Source organism: Phyllobates terribilis, unplaced genomic scaffold (genome assembly GCF_046119375.1).
Source record: "Phyllobates terribilis strain yellow unplaced genomic scaffold, ASM4611937v1 Scaffold_2__4_contigs__length_985480577, whole genome shotgun sequence".
NCBI classification, from domain to species: domain Eukaryota; kingdom Metazoa; phylum Chordata; class Amphibia; order Anura; family Dendrobatidae; genus Phyllobates; species Phyllobates terribilis.
The window spans coordinates 422,501,998-422,526,065 of record NW_027362762.1 but is presented as its reverse complement, the minus strand read 5'-3'; the positions used below and the strand labels follow the sequence as shown (position 1 = coordinate 422,526,065).

The window sequence follows — 24,068 nt, the reverse complement described above, 5'->3', positions numbered from 1 at the left end:
TGCCACACAGAGTTCTATCAGCAGACACATCTCTTCAACAACTGTTAAGAGGAGACTTTGTGCAGCAGGCCTTCATGGTAAATAGTTGCTAGGAAACCACTGCTAAGGACAGGCAACATGCAGAAGAGACTTGTTTGGGCTAAAGAACACAAGGAATGACATTAGATCAGTGGAAATCTGTGCTTTGGTCTGATGAGTCCAAATTTGAGATCTTTGGTTCCAACCACCGTGTGTTTGTACGACGCAGAAAAGGTGAACGGATGGACTCTACATGCCTGGTTCCCACCGTGAAGCATGGAGGAGGAGGTGTGATGGTGTGGGGGTGCTTTGTTGGTGACACTGTTGGGGATTTATTCAAAATTAAAGGCATACTGAACCAGCATTGTTAGAAATCTCCTGTTAGGTTTTTTCTATTTTGCTGGTCACATGACCTTTTTGCCTATTTAGTCCTGCTCCGCCCTTCTGGCCATGCTGGACTTCATTGTAATTTCTACTCTTAAGCTAGCCAGGTGCTTTGTAACCTTTCTCAGTCAGTTTAGCTAGGTCTTTTGACCTTTATTTTCTATGTTGTGTGTTTGTCTTTTTACTGCTACAATTTCTGCTAGGAGGTGTCCATCTTTCTCCCAGTCCCTAGTTCTTGTAGGGATCCCTTCCTCACATCTATAGGTCTTCGTTCAGACTAGCTGAGGACTTTAGCGGGTCTGATCACAGGGTCAGGTTCCCCGTTACATCGTAGGGATCTAGCTTAGTTCTATTGTAGGGACAGATTTCCTGTCTTTCCTCTATCATAACAGTAAGTCCAGCCCAAAATTATCTCTAAGGAAAGACCTCCAGTTTCCATCATGGTGTCGGTTCAGGATTTGGCTCAACGCCTGCAGGGACTCTCTCTGGAGGTGGCCGAGCTCCAACAACACGTGAGTAGCTGTTCTGGAGTGCATTTTGTGGAGCCAAAGGTACGATTGCCTGATTTATTTTTTGGTGAACAACAAGATTTTTTTTCCTTTAAAAATGCTTGTTTATTGTATTTTCATTTGAGACCCAGATCCTCTGGTGATGTATCACAGCGCATAGGGTTCATAATGTCACTTTTGCGCAAAGAACCTCAGGGATGGGCCTTTTCTCTCCAACCTAGTGATCCGTGCTTTCGATCAGTGGATAGTTTTTTTTCTGCTTTGGGGTTGTTGTATGATGATCCTGATCGTGTCTCATCAGCTGAGACGGAATTGAGACTTTTGAGACAGGGATCAGGTAATGTGGAAAATTATTGTACTCACTTCCGTTGGTGGTCTGCTCAGGTGGGGTGGAACGATTCAGCTCTGAAAAGTTTGTTTCTTGCTGGGCTAGGTGAAAGGGTTAAGGATCTGCTTATTGCTTATCCTACACCTGGAAACTTGCAGGAGGCAATGCAATTAGCTATACGGGTGGACAGGAGACTGCGTGCAAGGGTTAATGAGAGTAAATCCTTTGCCATGTCAGCTCCTAGTCTTGAGAGGGTCTGTACTGACATTGGAGAGCCAATGGAGATTGGAGGCGATGTCACCCAGCTCTCAGGAAAAAGACCGCAGGTTTTCTGAAGGTTTTTGCTTTTATTGCGGAAAATCTGACCATTTCATTAAGAACTGTGTGCTTCGTATGAACAAAGAAAAAAAAAAAAAGGTCAGTTACGCCCATATAGCCTGTTTAAACATTAAGGGGGTATTTCTTTCTGCTACTACTGCAGCTCAGGAAGAATTAATTGAATTTCGGGTATTTGTGGATTGTGGTTCTACTCTGAATGTGATTGATGGGGGATTCTTGGAAAAACTTAAATTAAAACCCAAACCTTTGTCATCCCCTATTGCCGTTGTTTCTGTCGATGGCTCTCCCTTGAAATGTGTTACTCACAAGGTTTATGAATTTCCCCTCACTATTAATGGTATTCACCAAGAAAATTTGGATTTGGTAGTATTAAATAATTTGCCTTCTCCAGTAATTTTGGGGTTACCCTGGTTAAAATTGCACAATCCTGTACTGGATTGGTCTACTAATGAAATTAAGTCATGGAGCCCTAAGTGTTATGACAAGTGTTGTAACGGGCGCATTGCTGCTGTGGATAAAGGGGAATTACCTGTACCTATTCAGGATTTTTGGAAAGTTTTTTCTGAGGAGGAGTCGCAAATTTTGCCTCCCCATAGAGACTATGATTGCACCATTGAATTTGTCCCTGGAGCGACTCTTCCTAAAAGTCGTTTATTTAATCTTACTATTCCTGAGAGAAAGGCTTTGGAGGAATACATACAGACGAGCTTGGCCGCCGGTCATATCAGACCCTCTAAGTCACCTGTGGCTGTTGGATTTTTTTTTGCTAAAAAAAAGGACGGCGGTTTACGTCCTTGTCTGGACTTTCGCGAGATTAATAAAATTACTGTACGTAATCCCTACCCACTGCCATTGATTCCTGATTTGTTTAACCAGTTAGTGGGGGCCAAGTGATCTCTAAAATTGATCTCCGGGGGGCATACAATTTGTTGCGCATGAAGGAGGGTGATGATTGGAAGACTGCTTTTAACACTCCTGTGGGTCATTTTGAGAATCTGGTTATGCCTTTTGGTCTTACCAATGCACCAGCATTTTTTCAGAATCTTATTAATGACATCCTTAGACCTTTGATTGGCAAAAATGCGGTTGTGTATTTGGATGACATTTTGATTTATTCGCCTGATCTGGAGTCTCATTGGCGGAGCGTACGTGAGGTATTACAGTTATTAATTGACAATTTGCTTTTTGCTAAACTAGAGAAATGTGAGTTCGCTGTACAGAGAATTCGTTTTTTGGGCTACATTATCTCCAGCGAGGGCTTTGAGATGGACCCGGTGAAAGTTCAAGCTGTGCAGGAATGGCCTAGGCCTATTGGTTTGAAATCGATACAGAGGTTTTTGGGTTTCGCCAATTATTACAGAAAATTCATTAAAAATTTTTCTATTATTGTTAAACCACTGACCGATCTCACCAGGAAAGGTGCTAATACGGTTCAGTGGACTACTGAGGCCATTGAAGCATTTGTGTTTCTAAAGGAGAGGTTCAGCTCTGCCCCCATCCTTATGCAGCCTGATGTGACTAAGCCGTTTTTGGTTGAGGTTGACGCTTCTTCTGTGGGGGTCAGTGCGGTGTTGTCTCAGGAAAACAAGGATGGAGTACATCCCTGTGCCTTTTTTTCAAAAAAAATTTCTGAGACTGAACTTAATTACGATATTGGTAATCGGGAATTGCTGGCTATTAAACTCGCATTTGAACACTGGCGTCATCTCTTGGAAGGTGCTGAATTTCCCATTCAGGTTTTCACTGATCATAAAAATCTGATCTATCTTGATGCTGCCAAGCGCTTGAATGCCCGTCAGGCTAGGTCGGCACTTTTTTTTTTGCGGTTTAATTTTTCCGTTACTTACATCCCGAGTACCAAGAATGTTAAAGCTGATGCGTTGTCTCGCAGCTTTTCTCCCATGGTCGGTGCTGAGGAGGAGGAGAGCATTTTACAAGAAGGTGTTGTGATTGCTGCTTTAGACTCCGTTTTGGAAGATGAGATTCTTAAAGCACAGGAGAATGCCCCATCTAACACTCCCCATGGGAGGTTGTTTGTGCCTAGGACCTTTAGGAGAGATTTGTTTGTTGAGTGTCATGAGTCTCGGTTGGCAGGTCATCCAGGAATTTCTGAGACCAAGAGACTTGTGGGTCGCAGTTTTTGGTGGCCTGGATGGGAGAAGGAAGTCATTAAGTGGGTGCGTCAATGTACTGTGTGTGCTAGATCTAAGTCTTCTCATACTCCTGCTGCGGGGTTGCTTTGCCCTCTGGAGGTTCCTAGTGCACCTTGGACACATCTGGCTATGGACTTTATTACTGACCTTCCCTCCTCTGAGGGTTTCACGGTCATCTGGGTGGTCGTGAACCGTTTTAGCAAGATGTGTCACTTGGTTCCCTTCATCAAACTGCCCTGCGCTAAGACACTCGCTAAGGCCTTTGTCAAGGAAATTGTCAGACTCCATGGTGTTCCTACTGACATTGTTTCTGATAGGGGACCTTAGTTCGTGGCTCGTTTTTGGAGTGCCTTTTGTGACAGGTTGGGAGTTCATTTGTCGTTTTCATCTGGATATCATCCTGAGTCTAATGGCCAGACAGAAAGGAAGAATCAGGATGTTGAGCAGTTCTTGCGTTGTTTTGTGGCAGACAATCAAGAGGGGTGGTCTGAGTTTCTGCCGCTTGCTGAATTTGCTCTTAACAACCATACTTCCTCTTCTGCAGAGTGATTGCCTTTTTTTTGTTGTTCTGGGAGACATCCGTCTTTTGAGTCATTCTTCAAATTGGTATCGGCTGTGCCTGAGGAGGAGAGTTTCTCCGGTGATTTGGAGAGAGTTTGGACGGATGTGCGTGGTAATCTTCAGGAGGCTAACAAAAAATCTAAGAGGTACTTTGACAGGAAACGTCAAGAGGTTTTGTTTACGGTTGGTGACATGGTTTGGTTGTCCTCTAAGATTCTGCGGTTGAGGATTCCTTCTAAAAAATTGGGTCCCAAGTTTGTAGGGCCCTTTAAGGTGCTTCAGGTAGTTAACCAATCTGCTGTTAGGTTGGAGGTTCCTACCTCCTGGAAGATTAATCCGGTGTTTCATGTTTCTCTATTGAAAAAAGCTGATGTATCAGATAGAGACGCCACTGCCACTGTTCCTCCGGTGGTGGAGGACGGGGAATATGAAATTTCCCGCATCCTTAATTCTAGACGGTATAGGGGGAGTTTGCAGTATCTTGTTGCTTGGAAGGGTTTCGGTCCCGAGGATAACTCATGGGTGAGGGCAGATGATGTTTCTGCTTCCAGACTTGTCAGAGCGTTTCACAAGAGGTTTCCTGATAAGCCTGGTCCTAGGGGATCCGGAGGATCCTCTTAGAAGAGGGGGTACTGTTAGAACTCTCCTGTTAGGTTTTTTCTATTTTGCTGGTCACATGACCTTTTTGCCTATTTAGTCCTGCTCCGCCCTTCTGGCCATGCTGGACTTCATTGTAATTTCTACTCTTAAGCTAGCCAGGTGCTTTGTAACCTTTCTCAGTCAGTTTAGCTAGGTCTTTTGACCTTTATGTTCTATGTTATGTGTTTGTCTTTTTACTGCTACAATTTCTGCTAGGAGGGGTCCATCTTTCTCCCAGTCCCTAGTTCTTGTAGGGATCCCTTCCTCACATCTATAGGTCTTCGTTCAGACTAGCTGAGGACTTTAGCGGGTCTGATCACAGGGTCAGGTTCCCCATTACATCGTAGGGATCTAGCTTAGTTCTATTGTAGGGACAGATTTCCTGTCTTTCCTTAGTGCTTGTAGCCTATCATAACAAGCATGGCTACTACAGCGTCTTGCAGCGGCATGCTATTCCATCCGGCTTGCGTTTAGTTGGACCATCATTTATTTTTCAACAGGACAATGACCCCAAACACACCTCCAGGCTGTGTAAGGGCTATTTGACCAAGAAGGAGAGTGATGGGGTGCTACGCCAGATGACCTGGCCTCCACAGTCACCAGACCTGAACCCAATCGAGATGGTTTGGGGTGAGCTGGACCGCAGAGTGAATGCAAAAGGGCCAACAAGTGCTAAGCATCTCTAGGAACTCCTTCAAGATTGTTGGAAGACCATTTCCGGTGACTACCTCTTGAAGCTCATCAAGAGAATGCCAAGAGTGTGCAAAGCAGTCATCAAAGAAAAAAGGTGGCTACTTTGAAGAACCTAGAATATAAGACATATTTTCAGTTGTTTCACACTTTTTTGTTAAGTATATAATTCCACATGTGTTAATTCATAGTTCTGATGCCGTCAGTGTGAATGTACAATTTTCATAGTCATGAAAATACAGAAAAATCTCTAAATGAGAAGGTGTGCCCAAACTTCTGGTCTATACTGTATGTATGTATATATATATATGTTCTTCTGTGACCCTGACAATTATAATTTTATTTTTTTGTGGGGAGGGCCCAATTATTTCTATGCACGCCCCTGTTAAAAGGTGTGTACCTCCTATGGAATTTTACTCCAGCAGGCCCTGGGTCAAGATTGCCTGTCTTGATGCATTCCATCTTAGAAGTATTGGCAATGCATAGCCATACAGTGATATAAGCTGGCCACAATTAGGCCACAAGAGAGTAAAAACCTACTACATGCTAATTTTTTTTTGACCCACTGTACAGGAAAGTGCACTTGCACACACATCATTTAACAATGATCTGGCCCATAACACACATTATTTCAATTACGTATTATATACTAGACTGTTTGTCTAATATGGTTCCTTTATACAGTCATGGTTTTGTGTATGAGTGTATTATTTAGAGCCAAAGACAAGTTCAAATTTTTAACCTGTCAGATCAGGAAAACCTTTGTTAGAGTATGTCCACATGGCGTCACTTGATGCAGCTGGTAAGTTTTCCCAGGTGAGGCCATTTGAGGAAAACAGCAGCGGCCGTTTTCCCGAAGCGGCTTTGTCGTTGTTCTTGCGGTGGCTTTCACTGCATATTGTTAAGCATACAGGGTGGACAGCTTCCAAGCAGAAGCCGCCCAAAAATGAGAATGTCACCTCTTTTAACCAATTCAGGGTTTCCGAACCCTGAAGAGGTAAGAAGAAGTGACGTAGGATGGAACATGTGCTCAGCAAAAATCGCTTTGATATTACTGTCAACTCTGTTCATTTCATAGGGTGCTTTTGCAGTGTTTTTTTCAGGTGGATTCTGAACAGAATACGATGCAATGTGAACATACCCTTAAAGCGCACTATAAAACAAATCCCATCTAGTTGCATCCAGGAAAGTCACACCCAGGTGAATAATATTCCTAAAGACTGCAGTTCTATGACATTGTGGTGTTCTATCCTTTGTGTCAATGACATTCCCAAAAATCTGGGTGTAATCTGTAACGTATCACTGGGGTAAGTCACAAAAAAAACTACAGTACACACAGATATATAGATAGAGGTACCTTCTTTGGAGCTGGTGCTGCTAGTAACACCAGATCCGGCTGAAGATCTTCCCACTGGACTGGAGTGTTTTGCTCCCCTTCCTGGGATTTTTAGTCCACTTGGTTTCAGCATATTTGTAGCAATAGTTTCAACCTCTCTGTAGCTTTACCTCCTCTGTCAGAATTTTTTCACTTGGAATTGTTAGGCTTCCGAGTCATGGATACTGATTTCCATGTTTAGTTACCTAAAATATAGAAGTCACATTATTTTTACATTGCGGCACATTCTTAGTTCAGAATAAGGCGATAATTAATGACATTGGTATATTGTTGCATTTTGCATCAAACCTAAAAGTAAACATGTGAATGTGCACTTTAAGACATTATGTAACAAGAATCTGTCACTACGTTCATGTTATTCTATATGAGAGCAACATGATATAGGGGCAGACACCCTGATTCCAGCGATGCATCACATACTGAGCTGTTTGCTGCAGTTTTGATAAAATCTCTGTTTTATCTGCTGCAGTCTATTCGTTTTCTTAATGCTGAGCTCTGTATAACCCCGCTCACACCACTGATTGGCAGCTTTCTGTGTGCACTGTGCATAGGCAAAAAGCTGCCAATCAGTGGTGGGGGCAGGGTTATACAAAGCTCATGAATATGGAGGATTACATGGCAGCAGGTTTACTAGTCCTCTAATCTTCTGATAAAATGTAATGTTCTAATATAATTTAAAGTATCCTAAACAGAATAATTATTTATTTACTTTTCTTTCCGTATATGGAGGAAATGTAAATGTAGAAGCAGTAATAGAGCAAAATTAGAACAATTGGTACTTATCACAATAAACATACAATTGTTTTAGCAAAAGAAATAATCCAAAAAAAGAACAATGAATTGTTACCATGTACAGAACAGAAACAAACCAAAATAGCCCTGTTTGCAGATGATATTTTGCTTACCATTTCGAACCCTCTTAAATCTTTGAGACATGTAACATCATCAATCGAAGAATTTTCCCACCTCTCCCTTTATAAAGTAAATAAATCAAAGTCCCAAATCATAGATTTTAATTTAGATTGTACCCTACTGGCCTACCTTAAAGAGGAATTTGAGTACACTTGGGAAGAAAGAGAAATCTCTTATTTGGGAATCCTCATAACTAAGCCCTCAACTGACATAGTCCAGGAGAATCTCTCTAAACTACTTAAAACCTTTCACCAGGACTACTTGCGCCTAACTAAACTTGTGATCTCCTGGCTAGGCAGAATTGAGGCATTTAAAATGCTTCTCCTTCCCAAGTTCTTATATATAATTAGGTCTATTCCTGTCTTTATTCCTAAAATCTGGTTCCAAAAATTCCAAACCCAATTGCTGAAGTACATTTGGAACAAGAAGAAACCAAGAATATCTAGGATATCTTTGGAAAAGCATAAGGGGATGGGAGGGTTGGGAGTCCCCAATCTCTATAATTATTACTTAGCTTCAATACTTAAACTTTCACGGGGATGGTTGTTAGACTCAGATATCTCAGCCTGGACTTTTATAGAAAAATCAATCGTTAAAACAAAACAAATGTTGGCATTAATACTAGCTCATCTAATTGAACCCTCCAGGCCTCCTCCAAACTATCCCGCTCTGAGGGCTGCTATTTTGGCATGGAGAAATCTTGTAAATAAATCCCCTGACCGAACTAGCCCGACACCAATAAAAAATATTCCTCTCACAGTACTGCAAATTTTAATACCAAAACTCAATCTATCAACGTGGTTGGATAGGGAAGTATTGTATGTAGATGATATTATGCAAAACGACTCTTTAGCGTCTTTCTATTATCTTCAATCCAAGTTCTCTCTTCCTAGAGATGAGAGAACAAGTTGGAGATCTATAGCTAACTATTTTGGAAATTCCTCTCCCACTCTTTCTCTCCTACAAATGGTACAAAACCTTATAAATTCTCCAAACAAGACCCAACTTTGGAAATCAAACATATTCTATAAAATCCTCAATGAGGAGACAGACATTCCTGACCACTCATTCGTAGGGGCATGGGAACAAGAATTGAATCTCAAAATAGATTTGCAAAAACTAAAAAAAAACATTAGTTATTACGTACTCCAATACTGCTTCTGCCACGATTCATGAATCCTACTTTAAAATGCTATCTCGATGGTATTGGACCCCAGTCAAGCTCCATTGTATTAATCCGGTAAACTCACCAAATTGCTGGAGAGCCTGTAACAACCCAGGTACTTTATCCCATATATTTTGGAGCTGCCCAAAATTGGTAAACTTCTGGCTAGGAATTAAACAACTCATAACAGATATCACCGGAATGAGAATTGCCATTACTCCTCAGCTTGCTCTTTTATCCATAGGCATAGAAGACTTTCAAAAGCAGCTGCGTTACATAATTTCACACATACTCTTGACAGCAAAACTCATCATAGCTTCCAGATGGAAAAGTGATGACCCACCAACTTTAATGCACTTGATAGAAAGAGTGACGCAACATAGCATATTTGAATATAATCCCGCCATTAGGAGTAACTCCTTCTCAAAATACTTAGAAAGTTGGGATCTTCGGACCTCGAAATATTCTCCCATGTTATCAAACACGGCCTAGGTGACATGCCTAGGTTTGTTATTAGCTCATCTTCGCTTTTGTGACAATCTTAATTTGAGATGATGATGAAGATTATGCTCAGTTTGACTTGGATTTCATTTTGGATTTTCTACTCTACTTTGCTTTAAAATACTGTCTTTATTTTATCAACCTCAACAACATTGTATGCTAATATACGAGAATCTTTTAGTTTTTATATATGTTCCCGTGTGTTATGGGAATTGCAAACTGTTGTATTCTAAATGTGAAACCCAATGTTTCTGTTTAAATATGTCTGTTCCCCTTCCCCCCCTCCCTCTTTTATTTATGTACCCCCTCCTCCCCTTCTTTCCGTTTTATGGAAAATTTAATAAAAACATTTAAACACATGTACAGAACAGTAAGATAATTTAAAAGTAAAAGGAAGGGGAACATTTTTGTACAACTGGAATAAGTGCCAATCAGTGGTCCCAGTTGGAGGGAGTGAGGGTTGAGGTTGCAAGAGGGAAAACATATATTGCACGAGAAAGAAGTTAGATGGTATATAATTGCAAAACGAGGATAGACGTCTCCAGCACAAAATAGGCAAGAAGGTATGTAATGGTAGACTGTAGGAGAGCAAATAATACAAAGTATGTTTGTTATGACTACATTGTAAACATCAAAGTATTCAAGGCAGTACTAAAGTAAGCAAAGTCTCCAGGCAATCTGGGTCTCCAAAGGGATGAGGGTGGCTATGCATAGGGAACTAGGTGGGATCCATCAACTAAAAAGTCCAAAGGTAGGGTTATCATATCCAACACTGTTCATCTGAAGACCCCTTGCAATTCATGTTTATTTTAGAGAAGACCTGTATGTCTCATTCATAATGGAAGGTGAACATTTGACCCTTAAGCCCACCATATACATTAGATGGCTGATGATCGTTTGGATGGCAGCAATCTAGGCTGTTTCTCCCAAGCACTCACAAATACTAGACATGTCTAGAGGTGGCTTATCTCAAGGAGTTCAAAAGGATGGCAGTCCGAAATCAGATATGCCAGATCCTTAAAGGGGTATTCCCATCTCCAATATCCTATCCCAATATGTAATAAGTGTAATAATAATAATATTAGCAAATACCTCCAATTAGAAATGTAGTATAGTATTTTTGATTCGCTATGCCACTTACCTCATGTGCAGGCAATACAGGACCTTAGGTATCCACGGTTACTACCACTAGCAGCTAGCTAAGTGTCACTTTATCAGTGGACGTAACTGTGGATACCTAAGGTCCTGCAATACCTGCATATGAGGAAAGAGATATAGCGAATCAGAAAAACTATACTACATTTCTAATTGGAGGTATTTGCTAATATTATTATTATTATTATACCTACTACATATTGGGATAGGATTTTGCAAATGGGAATACCCCTTTAACTCCATCAACAATTAATTGTGCAAGGCTCCCATATACATTAGACCGTTGGCTGAACCCGTCATTAACAGCTGGATCAGCTCACAGTAGTCTAATGTGAATGAGGGCTTTAGTAGCCCAAAGTAAATTATTCTCTGCTCTATGTAGAAACAGGAAGTCTTTATTCCCTGCAAAAATCATTCCCCTCTTCAACTCCTGACCCAGTTGCTCCCTCCTCCCCCTGCCAGGGACTTTTGCGTCATGTAGGGAAAATTGACTTCCTGTTTTTCCAAAGAGCTTAGAGGGATTCAGCTAGTCAGTTTTTAATTACGCAATATCATTGACCTAATGGAAAAGAGGAGAACTAGGTAAAATTGCAAAATGAGCAATTGTAAGTACACAGTGCCATATAATATGATGATTACAATATTTTAAGATAAAAACTTTGATGGGAGTTCTCCTTTAGAGAAGTTGTCCACTACTTGATATGAACCCCCCAATGTATCCCCCCGGGGCCCAGTAGTGTTTTTGTAAATACCTTGTGGTGCCTTTTCTGCCTCTGAGCGTCGCTATCGCTGACAGCTCAGAGGCATCACGTGACCCGCCACTGATGTCACGTCAAGTGAGGCATGACATCAGTGACGCGCTCCCCACGGTGGATGCTGGGTTGTGGGTGGGGTTACCCCGAGCATTACACCCAGCATCCACTGGGCATTTTCCCAGTGAATGAGGAGAGGGAGAGAGCGCGGTGGATGCTGGGTGTGACGTGCTGGTTAACTCCGCCCACAGCCCAGCATCCACCGCGGAACGCAGAAGTGAGTACACCCTGCTGCAGCCGGAACTTGACGTGACATTAGCGGATTTCAGAGCCGGCTGCAGCCCGGGGTCACGTGAAGCCTGTGAGCGGCCAGCGATAGCGCAGCTCAAAGGCAGAAAAGGCACCACAAGGTATTTAGAGAAACACTTATGGGCCCTGGGGGAATACATTGGGGGTTCATATAAAGTAGTGGACAACCACTTTAAGGCTCATTGGATGTCCTGTAATACCTCACAGAAAGTAGATTCTAAGTCAGCTAATACTTCCTCCAAATATGTGCAGAATACTAAGGCCCACTAATCTGTCCAACACTACTGATATAATCTTGGGTTAAGGTGTCAGATACTTAAAGGGGTAATCCGGGAATTTGGAGATTGTTTTGGGCTAAGAATTAACCGGCAACTGCCTGTTCTGCGCCGTTTTCTTCTGGCTCAGAGCAGTCAAGGACCACTCATGCCAGCGATTCTCCTGCTTCCAGTGATGTCACATCGACAGAGCAGCTCTTTCACTTCAATTATTTCTGCTCTGTCAATATTTCTCCACGAGCACCACCTTGACATACAGAGTACCAATCCATTTTTGAATTTTATATTTGCTTTGACAACAAACCTCCCTACCAATGTCATGCTGATTGATTAACAGCTGGCTCCCCAATACCAAATTGAGGGGGGTCAGCTGTCAATCAGCTTGACATTGGCAGTGATGTACTGTCGACAGGGCAGACCGGAAGTGAAAGAGCAGGGCAGAACAGTTAGCAACTATTTACTGGTAAGTTCTTACCCCATAGCCAAAAAAATCCAAAGTCCTGAATGTTGGTGTTGGTGGAAAGCAGGTATGAGAATCGGCACTCCAGTCTCCTGCAAAAAGGGTTCAGAAACTCTTGTAGAAGACTTAGTTCAGGCCTACATTCCTTTTTTCATTGCATTTAAGAGCAAGTTTATATATACTAGCAATGGATACATCTGCTCTTGTGACTGATATCAATGCCTGATATTGAGCATAGGGCACACAATACAGTATGCACGGAAACTAAGCGTGATTAATTACATAGCTAATGATGACCCCTGATGACAGAGGCTTTTAGAAATATATAGGGTCTGAATGTTATTTTTAGGTAGAGCCTCTAGTCAGTAGCAGATTATCAGCAATCTGGCTCTCATGAGAATTAAACAGAAAGTTTCAGATTTAGCTTATTTAGCACGATTAGAGATTCCTTCAGTCAATGAATAAATGAAGGGTGGCTCCGTTTAATTCCTATGCTGCTAAAAATCAAGAGAATAAAGCAGCATCAAATAAATTGTAATACAAATATACATTATTGACACTGTGCACTTTATTTTGGATATTAATGCATATCTAATAAAGTATATATGTATTAGATATTAGTCTCTTAATGAATCAATTAATGAATCAATGAATTAATAAATTATAAGGAGGGGCAAAAGCACCTACATTAAAGGGAGCCTGTCAGGCGATTCATGCTGCCCAAACTGTGGGCAGTATGAATCGCAGCCTGACTGCATGATTGTAGCCAGATATATTATTCTCTGAAATGCTCTGGCGTTTCAGAGAAAAAATACTTTGCAGATTCATCCTAGGACCATAGCCGGAGACCAGACTGATTGGGCTCCAACCCCGGCAGACTCTTCCCACCACTGTTGCAGTTGATCAACAAATCTCTCCCTATGTATAAGCAAGGGAGAGCTCTGTCAATCAGCTACAGCTGCAATGGAAAGAAGTAACCAGGGGCGACATCGGACTAGTCTGATCTCCAGCTATTGTTCCTAGCCGGACTTCAAATTATACTTTCTGTGAAACGCCAGTGAGACGCTAGTCACTACTCATTGACAAGCCGTGAGGCTGGGTAGTCAAGAGATCTGGGGTCAGATACCAATAGGCAGGGCCGCCACCAGGGCATTACTGCTCTTACTGCTGTATGGGGTTCGGTGAGCAGCAGTACAGAGGGGGGGGCCCGGGCCCAGTCAGGGCCCACCCTCTTGTGCTTCTGCTCACTGGGCCCCATGGTGTAATAAAGTGCCGAGCGCCGGGGCGCAACCATGCAGCTTCAGCTCCCTCATACTTTTCCCGACTTCTGGTCTGGATTTCTTTATAAAATGAATTAAATCGATGGGGGGGCTGCAAATGATGGAGTGAGGGGAGGGGGCTGCAAATGATGAAAGGGGAGGGGGACTGCAAATGATGAAAGGGGAGGGGGACTGCAAATGATGAAGGGGAACTGCAAATGATGACGTGAGGGGGGACAGCTAATGATGAAGTGAGGGGGAGAGGGACGGCAAATGATGACATGAGGGGGAGATGGGGGACTGCAAATGATGAAGTGAAGGTGGGAACCGCAAATGATGAAGGGAGGGGGACTGCAAATAATGAAGTGGGGGCGTTGGGGTTGCAGGAGTGTAACTGATTGAATTGGCGGAAAGAGTACGATGCTAACTAATTTATATATTAGGTGGGGAAAGTGGCTATTTACAGTTAGTGGAGGCACAGTGGTGGATTAGAATTTATATTTGGAACGGTGGGTTGCATAATAACTAATGATATATTAATGGTGGGTGCACGTCTGTATTCAGCTGAGCATAAGAAGGAGAAAAAGTGGGGAAAGTGCTCTGGAAGCGGTGCTCTAGATAACTGTTATTTTATGCAGAGACGAGTCCTGGCTGGAAGTAGTGATGATGGTCTGAGTTGGATGAAAAACAAAAGCAAAGATGATGGACTGCTACTAGAGATGTCACTGGTGAGTCAGTGTATTACCCGTACACTTACACTATATACTATCTATAGAGCTCCCGTGTATAATGTCACTTGCGATCCCTGTATTACCTGTACACTGACACTATACACTATGTACAGAGCTCCTGTGTATAATATCACTGGTGTTCACTGTATTACCTGTACACTATACACTATATTCAGAGCTCCTGTGTATAATGTCACTGGTGATCATTGTATTACCTGTATACTATACACTATATACAGAGCTCCTGTGTATAATATCACTGGTGTCCACTGTATTACCCATACAGTATACACTATATACAGAGCTCCTGTGTATAATGTCACTGGTGATCCCTGTATTACCTGTACACTGACACTATATACAGAGCTCCCGTGTATAATGGCACTTATAGTAATATTAGTATTGTGGCTTTATATTAATGATTAGTATTGTAATATTTGGTCACTATGTGGTGGTAATATGTGGTCTGATGGTGTGGCGGTATTTGTTCCTTGTATGTGGTATTATTTGGTTACTATGTGTTGGTAATATGTGATCTGGTCATGATGTGGTGGTATTTGTTCCTTGTATGTGGTATTATTCAGTCACTATGTGGTGGTAATATGTGATCTGGTCATGGTGTGGCGGTATTTGTTCCTTGTACGTGGTATTATTGGGTCACTATGTGGTGGTAATATGTGGTTCGGCCATGGTGTGATGGTATTTCTCTCTTGTATGTGATATTATTGGTCAATTTAAAAAATGTACGTGACACATTCCCTTAAAAAAAAATATATATGCCTAAAAAAAAGTATTGGGTATTACAAGAAATGTTTAATAGGTTAGAGTAGAGTAGGGCCCTGCCAGAAGAGTCTCCTTGTCCTGGTAGCAGCTTAAAAAATCTTTTGGCCAATACAAAAGCTGCTGGCCATGTATGTGATCTGGTGCTCGATGGGAACTGTTAATGTGTGATTAGTGAAGACGCGGTGCAGAAGTGGAGATTTTCCAATAGTGAGGGGTGGGACTGTGGAAGTTTTGAGGTGTGGAGGCGGAGCTGGGGTGGAGGTGGAGTTGTGGTGGAGCCTGGACGGAGTCTCAAGAGGGCCCGAAAATTTTGCCAGTATGGGGCCCTGAAATTCCTGGTGGAGTCATCATAAAAAGGGGTAAGGCAACGGCGTAGTCAGGTCACAGTCCGAGGTCAGAATTCTGGGAAGGTAGCGGATCAAGACAAAAGGCAAACAGATGGTCAAAGGCAAGGTCCAAGGTCAGGACACAAAGATCAAATACAGGGACACAGATAATAGAGAAAGCACGCACCATTTGAGCAAAGCTACAACTGGCACTAATTGGAGGCAGAGAGCCAGCAAAATAGCCAGGTAATCACTTGCATAGTAAACACATGGAAGAAGCCCCAGCACGCCCTGGCCCTGATTGGATGTCTGAACTGTCACTCAACAAACTTCACTCATCTGGTAAAATAAAAGCTGCACTGTGATTGGTTGCTTTGGGAAATATTTTTTTGACAGTTTTCATAAACCTATTCTAATGTCTATTGAACCTATAGCAAAAGGAGAACTCAATAGTAATGAAAACAATCATTGTGGCGGGAAGTGGACTGAAATGATCTGTTAGCTTCCATATAAAGAGGAGCTACAGTGATTTAACCTGCGAGCGCCAGTGGCCACAGCTGCACATGTATTTAGTGTGAAAAGCATTAGCATTTTACTGGATTATTTTATGGTGAGTGTTACAGCAGATGTCCAAGTACATTGAAGTAAGAATGAATGGTCAAGAAATCTGATCCTATGAAATGTTTGCTATCTGCATGACAGCGTGGCAAATCAGGGATGTTTGTGGGCGGAGCCGATTTTTTGGCGCGAGCAAGCCGGAACCGAGAACACGAACCCGAACACGAATTTGAAATGCCGAACAAATTCGCTCAACACTAGTAATAAGAGGCTGCTCACACTGCTGTCCACCCTGTCTTTCTGATCTATTTCTGGAGATATAAGGGTTGTTGAGGTAAGATGAGACTGCTCAAACTACTGTCCACTGTGTCTTTCTGATCTGATACTGGACACACCAGGAGTACTAAGGTAGGAAGTGGCTGCTCACACTACTCTCCATCCCATCTTTCTTATTTAGTACTGGAGATACCAGGGGTGTTGAGATAAGAAGAGGCTGCTCACATGGCTGTCCACATCTTTCTGATCTAATACTGGACTTAACAAGGGTGCTGAGGTAAGAAGAGGCTGCTCACACTGCTGCCCAGCATGTCTTTTTGATCTAATATTGGAGATACCAGGGGTGCTGACACTGCTGTCTACCCTGACTTTATGATCTAATTAATATTGGGGATACCAGAGTTGTTTGGTAAGAAGAGGCTGCTTATACAGCTGCCCACCATGTCTTTCTGATCTAATACTGGAGATAACAGGGGTGCAGAAATAAGATGAGGTTGCTTACACTGCTGCCCACCATGTATTTTTTTAACTAATACTGGAGATAGCAGGGATGCTGACACTAATGTGTACCCTGTCTTTCTGATCTAATTAATGCTAGGGATATTAGAGGTGTTAGGTAAGAAGAGGCTTCTTGCACAGTTCTCCACCATGTCTTTCTGATTTGATTCTGGACATACCAGGAGTGCTAAGGTAGGAAATGGCTGCTCACACTACTCTCCTCCTCATCTTTCTAATCTAGTACTGGAGATACCAGGAGTGTTAAGATAATAAGAGGCTGCTCACACTGCTGTCCTCTATGTCTTTCTGATCTAATAGTGGAAATATCAAGGTTGGTGATGTAAGAAGAGGCCATTCAGGCTGCTTATCAGCTTATAATTGTGACTGACTAAATACATGGTATAGGTATTTTCAGATCACAGCAATGAAGCTTCCTACTGCACATGCTCACAGGCACCTGTCCTAACAAATTTGGACAGGTTTCTGCAAGTGAATCAGGAATTTGGTCATTTTAATTCTATAGTGATTACCTTTCTACACTATCATGATTGTGATTTGATAATTAAATGTCTTTCAGAATTAATTATAATGACATTTCCTTTAGTTATTTATTTTCTTTCTATTCCCTAAGAACACCTTTTAGATGAAGACCATACAGTTTTAATAAACCAAGCCACCACTAGTTTTGCTACCAAAATTGGGCCAAAATGGGTTACTGGCTCATCATATATATTAAAACTACAAGTGCTTCTCACTAAATTAGTATCATCAAAAAGTTAATTTATTTCAGTTCTTCAATACAAAAAGTGCAACTCATATATTATATAGAGTCATTACAAACAGAGTGATGTATTTCACGTGTTTATTTCTGTTAATGTTCATGATTATGGCTTACAGCCAATGAAAACACAAAAGTCATTATCTCAGTAAATTAGAATACTTCATAACAACAGCTTGAAAAATGATTTTAAAATCCGAAATGTTGGCCTACAGAAATGCATGTTCAGTAAATGCACTCAATACTAGGTCGGGGCTCCTTTTGCATCAATTACTGCATCAATGCGGCGTGGCATGGAGGCGATCAGCCTGTGGCACTGCTGAGGTGTTATGGAAGCCCAGGCTCCTTTGATAGCAGCCTTCAGCTCGTCTGCATTGTTGGGTCTGGTGTCTCTCATCTTCCTCTTGACAATACCCCGTAGATTCTCTATGGGGTTAAAGTCAGGTGAGTTTGCTGGCCAATCAAGCACAGTGATACTGTTGTTTTTAAACCAGGTATTGGTACTTTTGGCAGTGTGGACAGGTGCCAAGTCCTGCTGGAGAATGAAACTTCCATCTCCAAAAAGCTTGTCGGCAGAGGGAAGCAAGAAGTGCTCTAAAATTTCCTGGTAGACGGCTGCGCTGACTTTGGTCTTGATAAAACACAGTGGACCTATACAAGCAGATGACATGGCTCCCCAAACCATTACTGATTGTGGAAACTTCACACTAGACCTCAAGCAGCTTGGATTGTGGCCTCTCCACTCTTCCTTCAGACTCTGGGACCTTGATTTCCAAATGAAATGCAAAATTTACTTTCATCTGAAAACAACACCTTGGACCACTGAGCAACAGTCCAGGTCTTTTTCTCCTTGGCCCAGGTAAGACGCTTCTGGCGTTGTCTATTGGTCATGAGTGGCTTGACACAAGGAATGCGACACTTGTAGTCCATGTCCTGGATACGTCTGTGTGTGGTGGCTCTTGAAGCAATGACTCCAGCAGCAGTCCACTCCTTGTGAATCTCCCCGAAAATTTTGAACGGCCTTTTCTTAACAATCCTTTCAAGGCTGCGGTTATCCCGGTTTCTTGTGCACCTTTTTCTACCACACTTTTTCTTTCCACTCAACTTTCCATCAATATGCTTGGATACAGCACTCTGTGAACAGGCAGCTTCATTAGCAATGGCCTTTGTGGCTTATCCTCCTTGTGGAGTGTGTCAATGACTGCCTTCTGGACATCTGACAAGTCAACAGTCTTCCCTATGATTGTGGAGCCTACTGAAACAGACTAAGTGACCTTTTTAAACGCTTAGGAAGTCTTTGCAGGTGTTTTTTGTTAATTATTCTAATTTACTGAGATAATGACTTTTGTGTTTTCATTGGCTGCAAGTCATAATCATCAACATTAACAGAAATAAACAGTTGAAATAGATCACTCTGTTTGTAATGACTCTATATAATATATGTTTGACTTTTTGCATTGAAGAACTGAAATAAATTAACTTTTTGATGATATTCTAATTTAGTGAGAAGCACTTGTAGTTTTAATATATATGATGAGCCAGTAACCCATTTTGGCCCAATTTTGGTAGCAAAACTAGTGGTGGCTTGGTTTATTAACCCATTACTTGCCAAATTAGCAATTTTCGTTTTTTGGACCTAATTGGACCTAATTAGAAAATCTTAGTTGCTAGAAGCAAAAAATTAGGCGTCCCAAAAAAGGACATTGGTGGATAATGGGTTAAAACCGTATGGTCTTCATCTAAAAGGAGTTCTTAGGGAATAGAAAGAAAATAAACAACTAAAGGAAATGTCATATATATATATATATATATATATATATATATATATATATATATATTGTATATAAAAATAATAGTATAACCAGAGACTCATTTTTAATGTACACATCCAAAACAGCTATAAAAAAAAGCAAACAAGTATTCACTGCCTGAACACTGAAGATTTTCACATGCAGGCTGAACTGACATAAATTGACAACACAGCATGTGTGTTATTTCATGCTTGCAAAAATATGAAAACTACATTTTATGGGAAGATTCATCTAACATAATAAGTTCCAAATTCTCTATTGCATGTGGCAGACAGTTGACAGTCACATAATGAAAGACTTAGTGCAGGCAGACAGCATGAGAATGAATCTGTAAGGAAATTAATATTATAACTTGTAAAAAAAAGAAAAAAGAAATGTGGCCAGTATGTCTGGCCGATAGAGTGCCACATACACTAAATTCAATACAATATATACTTATAACATGCTCATTTTTACACCTTCTTTAAAGGAGCTGTCCATGACCTTTATATTGATGGTAGGATAGGTCATCAACATCCGATTGGTGGGGGTGCGACACTCGATACCCCTGACAATCAACTGTTCCCAATTGCCCATGGCGGTCGGATGCTGCACAGCTCCATCGACTGCATAGTAACTGCACTCGAATAAATAGGGTGCAGATGTGTAGTACCCGGCCGCAGCCATTCTGTAGTTGATGGAGCTATGCTGTGCAGCTCCGCAACTGATCAAATCTGACTGCAGAATGTAAAAGTCCCACACAACCCTTTTAATAATGCATCAATATAAACCAGCTTAGACTATGTGCCCACGATGCAGAAATTCTCTGGATTTTTTCCTGAGCGTTTCTGCATCTCCCTGGCAGAAAAAACACATGCGGATTGTACATGCGGATTGTACATGCGGATTGTACATGCGGATTGTACATGCGTTTTTCCTGCCAGGGACATGCGGAAGTGAAGCGTTCTTCACATGCATTTCCGCATGCGGGTTGTCAAGCGCTTTCCAGGCAATTTTAGCATCACTTGGAAAGTGTTTGTCAACTTGGTCACACTATATAAATCCATGCAAACGGCATGGATTTATATAGTGTGACCGTAAAGAATGTTAAAAAATAAAAAAATAAATCTATACTTACCTTCTGATGGGCCCCGCAGTCTTGCTTCGCTCCGTCCTGGCTTGCCGGCAGCTCGTGGTACACTACACTGAAGGACCTGCCGTCACATGACTATGACGTCAGCGCAGGTCCTTGAGTCCACCGCGATCTGCCGGCATGGGAGGACAAGCGCACCGGGGGCCGTCAGAAGGTAAATATAATATTTATTTTTTATTTTATTCTTTTTTTTACAGGTACTATGGTACCTAGGTCTGGAGGAGAGACTCCTCTTCTCCAGTCCCGGGTACCATCCGCACATTGAAACGCTTGGATTCCGCATGTACAGATGCAGAGATGCCGAATCCAAGCGATTCAATGAAAGTCAATGGCGGCGAAAGCGCCGCGCTTCTGCAAAATAATTGGTAGTGCTGCGTTTTTTTCCGCGATGATAATCCACAGTGGAAATTTCCGCAGCATGTGCAGAGCACATGGGGATTATCATTGGGGAACATGGCAGGCCTTCTACCAAGCATTTTTTATGCGTTTCTGCAGCTTAAAAAATGCATCGTGGGCACACAGCCTTATTTCTTAATGTAATAGCCAAAACGAACAGTGTTACTAATATTATGCTAAAACTATCCACTACTTACATACTGATGATCTTTCCTTATGGGTTCTTAATATCAGATCAGGGGAATCTGACACACAGCACCCCAACCAATAGTTGTTAGCAGTCATTCTTGGGTACAGTAGTTTAAGTAATATTTAAGTGAATGGAACCTGAGCCACAGAGTATGGAGCCATGTGTTTTCCGGTTCTGTGCACTTTTTACTTCTGATTGCTGCCGGAGTTGCACACAGATGATGGGTGGGGGTGCCAAATTCCCACTGATCTGATATTGGTGTCCTTTCCTAAAGGCCCCTATACAGTTTTAAAGGAAATCTGTCACCCCCTTGGACCTATCTAAGCTATTAATATGGGCATACAGGTTCTAGAATACTTAAAATAGTCCTACCTGTATACCTCATATCTGTAGTCTTGTTCTTCAGAAATCCTCATTTAATGCTTTATGTTAATCCGTTCTTCCAGGCTCTGGGGCGTGAGGTGCCTGGAAGGAAACGGCTGCCTCCGGTCCTCATTTGCGTGCTTGTCGCCTCCCATCAGCGTAACAGGACCATGACGTCTAGTGGTTGTTCCGCACCTGAGCCCTGCAATTGCGATATTCCTCGTTACCTTTCCGCCCTTCTATGGGCATTGGCTTCTTGTTTCTTCTGTGCAGGTGCTGGCATCTGAGCAGAAGAAACAAGAAGCCAATGCCCATAGAAGGGCAGAATATTGTAATTGCAGGGCACAGGCGCGGGACAACCACTAGACGTCACAGGGCCCTATGACGCTGATGGGAGGCAACAGGCAAGCAAATGAAGACCGGAGGAAAGAGTTTCCTTCCAGGCACCTCACGCCCCAGAGCCTGGAACTGATGCGTTAGGCTGAGCTGAGTGTTTGTTTATGGGGGAGTCGGGAGCTTTTGGCTAAATGACTGTTTGGTCGGCAGCCTTCTAATGTGTGTGAGGGGCCTATGGATACAACATCAATAGCCAGGTAGTAGTAGTGGACAATCTATATTGATACATTTTTTTAGATTCGCGGTTTCTGACTACCAGACTTTAAGAAACGACAATTCTAAGCTACATTGCTTTGCTTTGTGGAAGTTGTAGTCATATAGACTGCTGGGAATGCAAACTGAAATACACATGGTCCTCTCTCTTTTTGTTTTATTGCTTGTAGAAGATGGATTTGGCAGCTCTGCAGGTTGTGTTGGCGGGGTATAAGTAAAATCATATAATATTATCATTAATTGTATTTAGATATTGTGGTTACATGACTGTATCAATTATATTAGCTTCAGGGCTTCTTCACACAGAATTTTAGCATTACAGGAAATAATGTTCCTCCTCCTGTTGACCGCCAGTTGGCATAAAAAGCCATAAATGGGTTGTGCCAAGTTTGGACGTTATCTCCTATCCTTGGATAGGGATTAACTTCCCAATCTCTGAGGGTCTGACTGCTTGGACCCCCACCAGGCCCAAGAAAGAGGCTCTTAATTTGCAAAAAAAGCCATACCTAGAATATGCTGTGCAAAACTAAAGTCACAAAAATGACAAAACCAAAACCACTTGGTACAGTATGTAGTAAGTTTTATACTGCACAAGACTTTAAAGTAAAAGTACCTGACAAATAATGCAAACATTAACGCCAACTAAAAATGTCCTGAAAAATACTCAGAGACTGAAAAATTAGTGTTAAATCATCCTAAGGTCCCATTCAGATGTCCGTGAGTCACATATGAGTTCTGTGTTTTTCATGGATAGAACACATACTCAATATAGCTCGTGGAAGTGTGCATTTGTCTGTGTTTTTTTGGTCTGCAAAAAGTCGTGGACACGTCCGTTTTATATTAAAATTACCCACACATGTCTATGAGTCAGTGAAAATAAATCAAATTTTTACATACGAAAAAAAATCACGAATGTATGAATGAGATCTAAAAGTGATGCCCTGTATAACTAGGTGGTTGCTGTCACTTTTATAATGTCAGTATAACTTGGTAATAAACTAAGCATATGGTGTGTATTGACAAGCCTGAAGCACCATGTATATTTAAACTCTTGCACAGTTTTGCTGAATTCAGGATATTCATTTAGGTCACCTCTCACAGCAAGTTATGAGGGCAATTTTCATGTTTGTGCTAAATAGATTATATATTTATGTACATGACAAAGCCTTAAAGTATGGTAACTCTCAGGAGGTGGCATCTGTAGGTAATTACTACAGCCTAAATCTACTGGACACTGATGCTTGGACAAAAGTCCTGGTTTGTAGTCAGATTTCCAGTTCATCCCAAAAAAGTTTTATGGGATTACCCAGTGGCTACCTCCCTCCTGCTAATTGACACCCAGGCCTGGGTGTTTAAATACTTTTTGTTTGCTTCAGGGAGGTGCTGTTGATATTCACATGTTCCCTTGTGAAGGCTTGGAGCTATTGCAGTCTGCTAACTTCCTCACTGGTGCTGTGGAGGACGTTTGGTGTAATCTCTCTGAAGTCAGCTCAATCTAAGTTAGTTTCCCCTGTGTTTGTCTCCCTTGTTGTCTTTAGTTGTTAGTGGGGACTGACTAGTGCTCATCCCCCCTTCCCTATCCAGGGCCGAGTTCTAGGGAAATACAGGGTTTTGGTTCCTGTGCGGCGATTGGTGAGGAACCAATATAGGGGCGGTAGGGGAGACAGGGTGATATCAGATCAGCCTAGGATGTCTCTACTCCCCCTTTCCTTAGTGTCTGGGCTCCCTTCCCCTCTTCCCTTCGTGTTGCACTTAGTCTTCCCTACACCAAGAGTGACAGTGAGGGTGCTATGTGCATTCTAGACGTAAGAG

The 24,068-nt window shown here is 42.0% G+C and overlaps 1 protein-coding gene across 4 annotated transcripts in view; it reads right to left on the bottom strand.

Moving 5' to 3' along the window:
• CLIP2 (CAP-Gly domain containing linker protein 2) overlaps positions 1-24,068 on the bottom strand; it is a 132,305-nt gene that overhangs the window by 75,635 nt on the left and 32,602 nt on the right. For all 4 annotated transcript variants that reach the window (XM_073665162.1, XM_073665161.1, XM_073665164.1 and 1 more), the window contains exon 2: positions 6,979-7,202. In XM_073665162.1, the coding sequence (XP_073521263.1) occupies positions 6,979-7,090 (112 nt within the window). In that variant the 5' untranslated portion in view covers positions 7,091-7,202. The remainder of the gene's footprint in view (positions 1-6,978; positions 7,203-24,068) is intronic.